The sequence below is a fragment of the Vicia villosa genome, linkage group LG4 (assembly GCF_029867415.1).
Source record: "Vicia villosa cultivar HV-30 ecotype Madison, WI linkage group LG4, Vvil1.0, whole genome shotgun sequence".
NCBI classification, from domain to species: domain Eukaryota; kingdom Viridiplantae; phylum Streptophyta; class Magnoliopsida; order Fabales; family Fabaceae; genus Vicia; species Vicia villosa.
This window is the reverse complement of record NC_081183.1, coordinates 174,492,116-174,503,045: the sequence shown is the minus strand read 5'-3', so window position 1 is coordinate 174,503,045 and position 10,930 is coordinate 174,492,116. Positions and strand designations below refer to the sequence as shown.

Below are 10,930 nucleotides of genomic sequence, written 5' to 3'. Positions count from 1 at the left end.
AGATTGAAATGAAAGCACCAATTGATGGGAAGATTTTCCTATCAAGATCTATTGCACCAAGGCTTCTAAAATAAAAGGGGAAAGAACAATAAAAATAAGCTAAGAAAAATAAATGATAAAAATAAACTTGATTTTTCTTCATTGATCTTCACTCTCTCAATAAGAGTACATATATAGTAGTAGAAGTGGATAGTACCTAAAGGTCCAATAACTAATTAAAGCCCACCTCAATAATATTTTAAGGTCCTAAGAACATTCTAAAAAGCATTACAAATTAACTAACAATAATATAAATTCTACTTCTAATTAATCATAATTCTTGCTCTATCATGCATCTTGTAACGAAGAACGTAAATCCTAAATATAGTCTTTGACTCTCTCTTTCTTCACAAAATTAAACGATGTGATACTTCTTTAATTTATATATTTTCAACCAACTCCAACATTAACAACCAGAACGATGGATAATAACGAGGGCTCAAACGAACTTACATTGATTGATGGTAGAATTCTGGCAACCAGTTGTTTCCCCATCCTGATTATTATTAGATTAATAATAAACATTTGAAACTAATGAAAAAAAGGTTTCTAAGTTATAAATAAAATTTCTTTTATCTGTGAAAAATAATATTAATAGTGTCAAATAGATGTACCCAATAATATATTATATGTATACATAAACTATTAACTTTATGTATATACATCACATTCCCCACCTTAAATATTCATTTACTAACCGAGAAAAATAATCTTCTTTCGATACCTTAATTATGCAATTATAAGGTTTCTTATTTGAATATAATCAGTCAAAATATGAGAAAAGATATCTTTACACTATTTTTTAACACCTACATTGTATATTCATACACAGAACATACTAACTTCATTTTTTAATAGAAAAATGATATAATGACATTATATCCTATACATACACCCTAACTTTATACTTTAAAGTCTATTTTTTCTTTTTTTATTACATTTATCTGCATTGAGATTTGTGTCACAGGTGAAATAAAATTGATTACATACAATGTAACTGACAGTGTTATAATTGTGGTGTAAATATAGCTAGTTTGGATCCTCTCCTTCTCTCCTTTCATCTCCATCACTCAAGCAAGTGTAAAATAAAAGAGAAGATTAATAAAAAATGTAAATTAAAGAGGAGAGATGAAATATAAGAGAGAGATAGAGACAAATTTGTGAAGGAGAGAAGTGGAGAAAAAAGATAGAAGGAGAGGATCCAAGCCCAAATATAGCACATCTCTTTTTAATAATATATATTATCTTGGTTTATTGTTATTTAGGGGGTAGGATACGGTGTAAGCAAAATTGCTGTCAACATAGCAAAGCTGTTAGAAGTTTAAGATTTGAATACAAATATAACAATTTACCTACTATCATTTGTCATTCAAATATTCTCATTCAACACAAAAAAAATAATTTCTTCACCTTAGCGTTTGTATATTTTCATTGAACACAAACAAATCTTCACCTTAATAATTTGTTTAAATGTTACTTTCATACACTTTCTTTTATTTATCTGAAATGACAGAATCCTTATTTGTTCCAACAAAATTTTCCATCCAACAAGAAAGCAAGTCTCCAACCTTAATAATTGGTCGTGATAATGCTTATCCCCCTTTCGGTGCTTTTACTATTATTTTACATTCACATTAATGCAAATAAAATAAATAGGTGAGTAAATCTAAAAAAATTGAACATATATTTAAAACGTATATATATTTTTATTCATGCAAAACATTCCTAAAAGACATGTTTATAAGAAATGGAATGTTGAGTTTAAATCTCAACTACTAATTTGTGTCATCTTATCACACCCTTGTTTAAGTAAAAGTTATAACCCTTTTTTAAGCATAAATCAATTTTCTCTGCTAGTAGTGTCTCAGTTATGGGACTTAGAATCTTTTCATATGTATGTATATTACTTTCATGAATTCCAACATGGTTTAGAGTAAATGCTACCATAGTTTGGAATTTGAATATTACATTTTCCCATCCATTGATTCTTCTTTCCCTTAGTAGGTTTCTCTAGCTTCTCACAAGCCAAGAAAAATGTAGTAAATGAGAGTTATTGGCAAGGAAATTAGCATGCCAAAGATTACCCTGCAAACGACAATAAGAGCAGAAGAAATAACTATTAACTTAACTTTATGAATCACTATAAATGTAGAATCTATGCAATGTAGGTTCCAATAAACGGTGAGTCAAATCAAGCTTTTCAAAGAGGATTCTATATGTTTTTAGCATAAAAAATTAAGTGCTATAACAAAAAAGTAAATGGCCATTTTCAAATAGCATTATAAGCATAATCATGTTAGTTCAAATTATAAATGCTTGGTTGTTCTAGACAATAATTTGGTTGATAGATTCGGTATCCTAGTTAGGGTTGCATAATAATTAATCAACTTATTAAGTGGGGTAGAATAAGTTCAATAGATGCGTGTGATGTTAACACGCTTTACTTTATTTTCCCATCATTTCTTCTTCTGAGCACTATATTCTCCAATCAATCATCTAAAATGAAATAGTATCCACATGAATAACTATAACAACTTAATATTGTAATGTTGTATCATAGAATAACTCATTCTTCATTGAAAATGTTGAATTGTAAAACTTCTCTTTTTGATTTTCTTAACTTTTGTTTTTAAGGCAATTGGGTTGAAATTTAATTAGCAGTGGCTAGTCTAAGTCGACTAAGAAAAAACTAAATTAAAAAAATATAAGAGAAATGACTCATATTTTTGGGTGAAGTTTGGTGTCAAGATTTTTTGGTGATCATTATTCTATTGTTGATCTTAATGCACTCCAAAATTTGAACTTTTTGGTGAGTCATTGTATCTAAAGTCTTTCCAACAACTTAGTTAGAAGCAGTGGCTAAGCTAAAGTCTCAGCATTGGAGGGACCAACTAAGGCAATGATTTAATGTAGTCAATTATTTTCCTTCTCATGTTAGCTACTTTGAATAGAGCCAAAGCCTTGACATGCTGCATACTAACTATCATGGTATAGAGAATTTGGGGGGACCATGGCACCCAAGTGTACAAGGAGACGTATTACATTGGTTGGTAACGCGGTTCAATTAGTGTCGTATGAGATTCATACTTGAGAGAGAGAGAGAGAGAGATTTTTATTATAGTTTTAGTGTGAATAATTAATCTCACATTTTAGTGTTTAGAATTTAGGGTTTAAAATTGTCTAATAAATAAATAAATTTAAAAAACTTACCCTGTGCTCAAAATATCAGGATGCAGCCCATATTCCCTTGCAAATACAAATGGCACTATCCCTTGTGGAAGAGCAGCCTGATAACAATTGAATTGAAGTCAAAGCTAAATAAGTACTAACATATACACAACAACTTTTTCTATATTTAATATTCCCTCTATAGTATAAACAAACACAATTATTACAGAAGAAACACATGCACATTGTTCTGATATATTATATGTAATTTCCATGTGCTAATGTGTCTCTACAAATGTGAATTCATTCCACAATGATCCAAAACAAGTACCTGTACAATGGCAGTGTGCAGTTTTTTTCCTCTCAATCCAATGGCAATGGAAGATAATGACATTACAAGAGGTCCAAATAGGAATCGAATGGCCATTCCCATGGCTGCTTTTTTTGTACCACACGCAATTATACGAGGCTGAAGAGCCATGAAAAGCCCTGCATATTTTATTTCAAATGAGTATCTGTCATTGTTTATATAGATATAGTAACCATTTATGGGGCTCATATTTTAGCAATATATAGAAAATTAATCACTTCCATTTTACATTTTCCCATTTCATTCTAACAATATATCATTATCATGTGCTTATAAGACATCACATTTATTTTATTAGGTTGCCAGAAACACTAGAGTACAAGACAATGCATGTTTTTTCTTTTACACCTGTTCCACTGTCTTCCTCCATATTTTGATATTAGGTTTTGGGATTTGTAATTTTGCAATGTATAAGATTCATATATTGAAGAAACACCATGTGCACAAGTGGGTGTGTGTCTGTCTTCTATATATAAATACTCATGATATTAAATGGTTATATACATGTCTATATATTTGTAGTATATGCCATGTACCTAAGCTAAACATTGCCATTCCAAGGCTTGCATCAGATATGATTTTGATAGATGATTTGATCAAACTCGGGATTTCTACATTCCATCTGCAAATTCACATCATAAGATGCAGTTAATTTGTAATTATGGTGAAGTTAAATTTAATATCACTTTTGACAATCTTTCAGAATATCACTTACTTGAAGGAGATTAGAGACCAGAGAAGTCCTAATAGGCTAGAATATGTATTAGGATTTCGAGAAAGTTTTCTTCCAACAACTATAAGTATAAGCCTTAACATTACAAAGGCATATGGCATTTTCTGGTTACTGGAAATTTGGTCTTTTGGGTCCACAGCTTCCCCTGCCATTGGGACTTTGAGGCTATCTCTGAAGCTAATTTCCTTATCTGTCATACAATAGCTAAAGAAATTACTAAAGCTATTAATCGATGAGTTAAAAAATCAAATAAAAGACAAGAAAATGCTGACAAATCAAGCTCACATTTCTCTGCCACTTACATAGTAATTGATTGTGAGTGAATGATGAAAGGAAACTTAGGTACTAACAAAGTTTTTTGAACCTATAATTCAATATTATGATTTGGATTTCAAGTCGTTAATCACACTCTAGTATTAGTGTCTTAGATCATCCACTGACTTAAATTTATGTCTTTTATTAGAAATTAGTAGTAATACAGTAGTACGATCTTGTAGAACATATCATGTTCAAATGTACTATTGTATCATTGAATTCTAATGATTACATAAACTTAAATATGATGGATGGTCCATAATCGTGCAATCAAAGTATGATTAACGGCGGTTTGAATGATGACTCAATGACACTTGCACTTTTTTCATGGAAACGAATTTCCTATCGCGCGTGGCACAATTTTCAACCTCGATCTTTCGATCAAAATCCATGAAAGAAATTATGTAAAACTGATTTTGTTATTGAATAATCTGAACTATCCAATCTCAAATTAATAGTGGAAATTATTTAGTGCAACTAAATGCATCCTTTTCTTAAGCACCAAATCTAGATCCCTATTTTCACCACAAATGGGAATCATGCTTAACCATCATTACACACGTGCTCTTTACAAATGATGGCTACTATGAATTAAGCCTCACAAACTAAGTAAAGTAACAAGTTTTTTTTTTAAACTATATACTAAAAGTAAATATTTTATATTGCTTTGACCACTTTGTATTTTTTTTAACTTTATAAGTAGGTGAATGTTTTTAATTTTTATACACTAGAAAGAGGCGTGGGTTGGGAGGGACCACCTGTCTAATGTTGTGTTATATAGTATCTATAGATTCCAAAATCATTCATAAAGCCATCTTTTTTGAAAGATATTATAAAGCCATCTTTTTTATTAAACCCTTTTGCAGTGTTTACGTATGTATCCATTTCTCACGTGCAATTGTGTTATGATGAAATATAGACAAAGAAATGACAATTTACCAAGAGTTACCGAAAGTATAACTATAATCATTATTTCCTAAATTAAAGACCAAGCTATTTCATATGATCATCAAAGAACATGAATTAGCCTAAAATGAATGTCACTCATAATATTTGTCTAATCTGAAAAATACAGTGACATTAAAAATCTGATAAGAAAGAGCTTAGTCAATTATAATGAGAAATTGATGTTGCATATATGTGGGTAGACATTACCAAAAATAAACGATGCTCAACAAATTATGACAGTAGCAATGAATGCCTGAGAATACGACAAGGACATAAACCATGGTCGGGGACAAAACGTACAGCAAATACCAGAAAGGTCGCATGGACATCCGCTAAAGAACAAACATATACCTACGTTTTCTGATACACTGTATTATTGCCTAACACTCTGCCATTAGAATACTACCTCAATCTACCACCTGAGTCTATAGCAAATGAATAGTGCCTATGGTGTGTGAGTAAGATATAAAATAGTACTGTCGTTTTGTAATTTCACTAACATATTCGGTCTCGTAAAAAATGAGACGGGATAGGACGAGTTTTGTTCAGGATATGGGCCTAAAATTTTATTTTGCCCCGCAAAAAAATTGAATGTGGGACGGACATGCGAATATTACATCTTTTAAGCATAAAAATTACAAATTTCTATATTAATATCAACCATCGCAAAAATAGAGTGGGTGGAATAGATATATTAGAGAATACGGATCTATAATCTTGACCCGCACCACAAAAAATTGCAACCAACCAGATATGTCCGACGGACCGAACTCATTTTACCACTTCTGGATGTATTTTCCTATTTTTGCCACGAACCAATATATATCTTTGATTGGTGTGAATGTGAATTCACGTTGAGTTTATATATCATTTAATGTTAATGAATTTATCTTATTAAAACAATGGTTTATGCAACTATAATTTTTTTAAATAAATTTATATATGATCTTAAATAGTAACCCTTATAATAAGACAGAGTAAATGTTTTTTACATGCCATTCTTGCTACATGACAACATTTATTAATGGATCTATGTTTTTAATTTTATTTGGTAGGTTTTATTCCTTTCTTGACTTTTTCAAAATTATTACACAAATCTATTATATAGACCTATTTGTAAATAGTTCCAAAAACTTTCTGTATAGTATTCATAATTTTTTTAAATTTTATTAGGTTATTTATATATATTAGAAAACACTAAACTATATTATCTAATCTTATTTATTTTTCTCTATGTAATAAATAATTAAAACTATTATCGACAAAATAATACTCTTTTCATTATATAATGTAGGGGTGTATATGGGTTGGGTCAACCCACAAAACCCGGTCAAACCCACCCTAAAAAATCCACAAAAGTGGGTTGGATCGGGTAATTGGGTGGATATGGGTTTCAAAACTAAAAAACCCATTAAAAAAACCGGGTTTCGGGTAAAATCCGACCCAAACCCAAAAGACCCATCGACCCACTAATCAAATATTTATTATTACAATTTTAATAATTTTGATGAATATTAACTTACAAGTTGTAATTTTAGTATCTAAATATTTACTATTTTAGTGAACCATGATATTAACTAATTTTGAATGTTTCACTTTTTGGTTATTTTAATGTTAATACAATTTCATGTCATGTGACTAATTTGTTGCTACTATTTTTTTATAATAATTTTAATTAGTTGATATTATCATTTATTATTATATATGCTAAAAGATAGTAAAAATATATTATCTAATTCTTTTTAAGAACATACAAATTTTGAGTAACTTATATAAAAAAAATATGACTCATCATTTAGTCCTTTAATGTTAATAAGCAAAAAAAATTATTTGGACAACCCACTACCAACCCAACCCAACCCAAAAATTAGTGGGTTTGCCCAAATCGGCCCATTAATGTAACGGGTGGTTAATTTACATCACCCAAACCAGAGTGTCCAATATGGGTTGGGTCTTGGGTTTGGCCAAACCCAATCCAAACCGACCCATGTACACCCCTAATATAATGTATGTTTTTATTTAAATATTTCACACAAGTTGAAAAATACATACAAGCAAGAGAGTAAATAATATTTTCATCATAACATCCTTATCAAAGATTTATAATTTATCAATAACATAAATATAAAGTAGAAAACTTGAATTATAAGAATAATATATTAGAATATACAAATGAAAGAATATAATTAATGTGAGAGTAAATTATCTTAGAACTAACGGAACGGAGTGGAGTAGAACGGAATAGAATGTAGTGGAACGGAGCATAAATTCCGTTCCATTATGGAAAGCATTATAATGTTTTTATTCTATTTTTATCCTTTACTTCAAAAATATCATTACAGTTAATGTAAAATTTTGGAGGATAAAATTGGAATTGAACTACTAATTTATTTCATTCCATTGGATACACCTCAATTTGGGTGGAATGAAAAATAGGCTAAAGTAGTGGTATTGGATGGAATGAGTTCCATTCCATTCTTTTTTATAAAACCAAACGATGGAACATAACATCATTCCACTCCATTTCATTCCATCATTTTCAATCAATCCAAACATACCCTCGGTATGAAGAAAAATTACACTGACTAAAGTTTATTAAACTTCTACCATATTCAAAGACCTATATTGACCGACATATGTAGTGTTGTCTTGTACCAACAAAAATATGTAGTGTAGTTTCTTGCTGCATCAAGACAAACTTAAAAACTTTAATATTGTAATGTCAATTTTAAGAAAATGATAAATTTAACTTACTCATTGTTAAACTAATGGACTAAATTGATACTATCCTTTAAAACAAGTACCTCTAAAATCTCTTTTCACTCTTTTGTATTTTTGTTAGCGTGCTTAAAGACACCATTCACTATTCTAAGAAACATAAACACAAACACGTACCTGACATAGTAAAGTCCTTGCATCCTTGTCTCTCTCCCCCCTGCCATTTCTCAGGCGAGTTCCCTCTCAACCCCCTCCCACCACCCACCGGCGACCTCCCCACCCCCGGCGTACCACATATCTCCGCCTCATTAACATTCGATGCACGCGGAGTCGGCTGCAGCGAATAAGCATCGGTCGAAGCATAACCGGAGAAGCGGGGACTCGCACTCGGATTATCGAGAAAATTCAACGGCGTGTTGATGGAGAAAATGTCGGCGTTGGAGAGATTGGATAGGCGTGTTGGAGTTATGCCGGTGGTTATTGATGAGGTTGATTCGGCTGGTGCGGAGGAAGTGGATCGGCGGATACGGACTTTAATGCGGCCGTTTTCGTCGGTTTCTGATAGGGTTTGCAGCGGCGCGTCTTGGCCGTAGAGGGAAATTACGTCGCCGTCGAGTTCGAATTTTGTTATGGAGGTTGCTTTGTTTCCCGGGAACTCGGTTTTGATTAAGAGTTTTGCTGCTCTGTATTCCAGTAGAAATAGTAGCACAGTATACCTGAACAAAAGATTAAAAAATAATTCACTTATCAAATACTGCATCATTTTTTTTTATAATAACTTATTTTAAAATAAATTTTGCTTAAAAATAATTATTTCCAACTTAAGAATTTATCAAAAAATTATATCTATAAAAATATAATACAATTATTTAATTATAAATTTTTTTAAAATTATTAATTAATAAAAATAAAATAAAATAGATTAAATTTTATATTAATAAGTCTCATCATATCAAGTTATTAAAAAAATATTTAGTCTATCTCTTCATTTAATTATGTTTGATTTTTAATAAAAATTAATTTCTATGCACAGTGAATAAAATATTTTCTTTATTATATTTATATACACTCAATCAAATTACAATAGTGCTTTATTTTTAACTTTGTTTCTAAGATTATATAAAATTTCCGTTGTTAATTCTTAACTAGGTTGATGGTTCTTCTTTATTTTGCATGCTGATGATTAATTGTTTATTGCTTATGGGTGTAACGTGTAAAATGAATATGTAATAATTTATTAAAAAAATGTATTTATATCAGTTTTTTAAATGAAGAATATCATATTAGTTTTAACAATCATAAAACAACATAATATATTTAATTAAAAAAAATTAATTTCAATCCATTTGTTAGTATAGTGAATATAATAATTTGAGTAAACATAAATAACTGAGAAAACATGATTAATTTTGACTTTATTTGTAAGAACTCTAGTTTTGTACTCCCATTTTCATGGAAATTTTTCATTTTTTATATGGATATATCCACTTCTAAAAATGTTAGAAAACAAAATTTTTATTTTTACTTATATGTCTTCATAAATTAAGAGAAATTAAAGTGTTTTCTCATATGATTTCAATTACAAAAATTGAGGATGAAATAGATTATATTAATTTTAATTATTTTGTTTATCTTCTACATTATTTTGTACAAACATATATTATTCAATAGAAGTTTATTAAGTAAATTAATTAAATAAAAAAATTAATAATTAGTAGCTAATATTACATACCATATGATGCATTGAAGAACAACGAGTTGCACCATGAGACTTTCTGTAAAATCACCATACATAGCTTGAAGTAGAGGAATCCCCATAACAAGAGTATTAGGCAAGGTGGCAACTGAGAACAAAGTGATAACCCAATCCAAAGAGCCATTAACAAAGCAAATAGCCCAAACAGAAAGAAAAAAGAGAACAAGAACCTTAGAAACCGTATCTGCTAAGATAAATTTAGTGTCCATTTGGTAAGGATTATTGAGAGAAATAAAATGAAAAGACAAAACCGGAACAGCGAAAACCGCCACAAATCGGTTTATCCCAGAACACTGCTCAGGTGTGAACATTTTGCAACACTTGACTGAACCGTAAGAAACTAACATTGCGAAATATAGAGGTACCATTGCACACATCACGTTGTATAAATCTTCTCCTGTCACCATCTTTGTGTATGTATGATGATAGTGATTTTTATTCTTTGTTGTAATGTTTTTGATGTGGTTTGGAAATGAAAGGGTGAGAGAGAATGATATATAGGGATTATACTATAGTATGTTTTTATAGGGTATTCATGGACTTGTTTGCCCTTACAAAATTGTTAGATTTACTTTTGAGGTATTGTGGTTAGTGTTAGTGGTTTTTGCGGTTGTTAGTGTCAATGATTGTTACTTATACACGTTTCGGTGTGGCAAAACTTAGTTGGAAATACTATAAAGTCAATTCACTTTTTCACACTTGGTGAGGTTTTAAGGAAGTATATAATGTGAAATACATGTTTTTACTTTGCAGAGTGAATGCTTTTAAGAATAAATCTACATATGTGATGTTTGTAAACTGTTTAGTTTTTTTTTCTCGAAATCTAGACTACGTGTTAAGCTAATCCTTTTGTTTAACTTTTAGGGTTTAGGGTCTAAACTAT

The 10,930-nt window shown here is 30.1% G+C and overlaps 1 protein-coding gene across 1 annotated transcript; it reads right to left on the bottom strand.

Moving 5' to 3' along the window:
• Positions 1-1,052: 1,052 nt before the first annotated feature.
• On the bottom strand, positions 1,053-10,577 carry LOC131596029 (auxin efflux carrier component 6-like). The gene is made up of 7 exons (XM_058868584.1): positions 10,024-10,577; positions 8,469-9,007; positions 4,293-4,500; positions 4,114-4,199; positions 3,539-3,696; positions 3,250-3,326; positions 1,053-2,124 (listed from the first exon to the last, which is right to left on the bottom strand). Exons 1-7 carry the CDS (start codon positions 10,452-10,454, stop codon positions 2,058-2,060), a joined length of 1,566 nt encoding a protein of 521 aa, XP_058724567.1. The 5' UTR covers positions 10,455-10,577; the 3' UTR covers positions 1,053-2,057.
• Positions 10,578-10,930: the final 353 nt, after the last annotated feature.

Bases quoted from the DNA above. Each gene is read 5' to 3' on its own strand.
- LOC131596029 (XM_058868584.1), bottom strand. From the start codon at position 10,454: ATGGTGACAGGAGAAGATTTATACAACGTGATGTGTGCAATGGTACCT. The intron at 4,200-4,292 runs GTAAGTGATATT...GTGAATTTGCAG, and splicing joins TGGTCTCTAATCTCCTTCAA to ATGGAATGTAGAAATCCCGA. The intron at 3,327-3,538 runs GTACTTGTTTTG...AATTGTTATCAG, and splicing joins TGCACACTGCCATTGTACAG to GCTGCTCTTCCACAAGGGAT.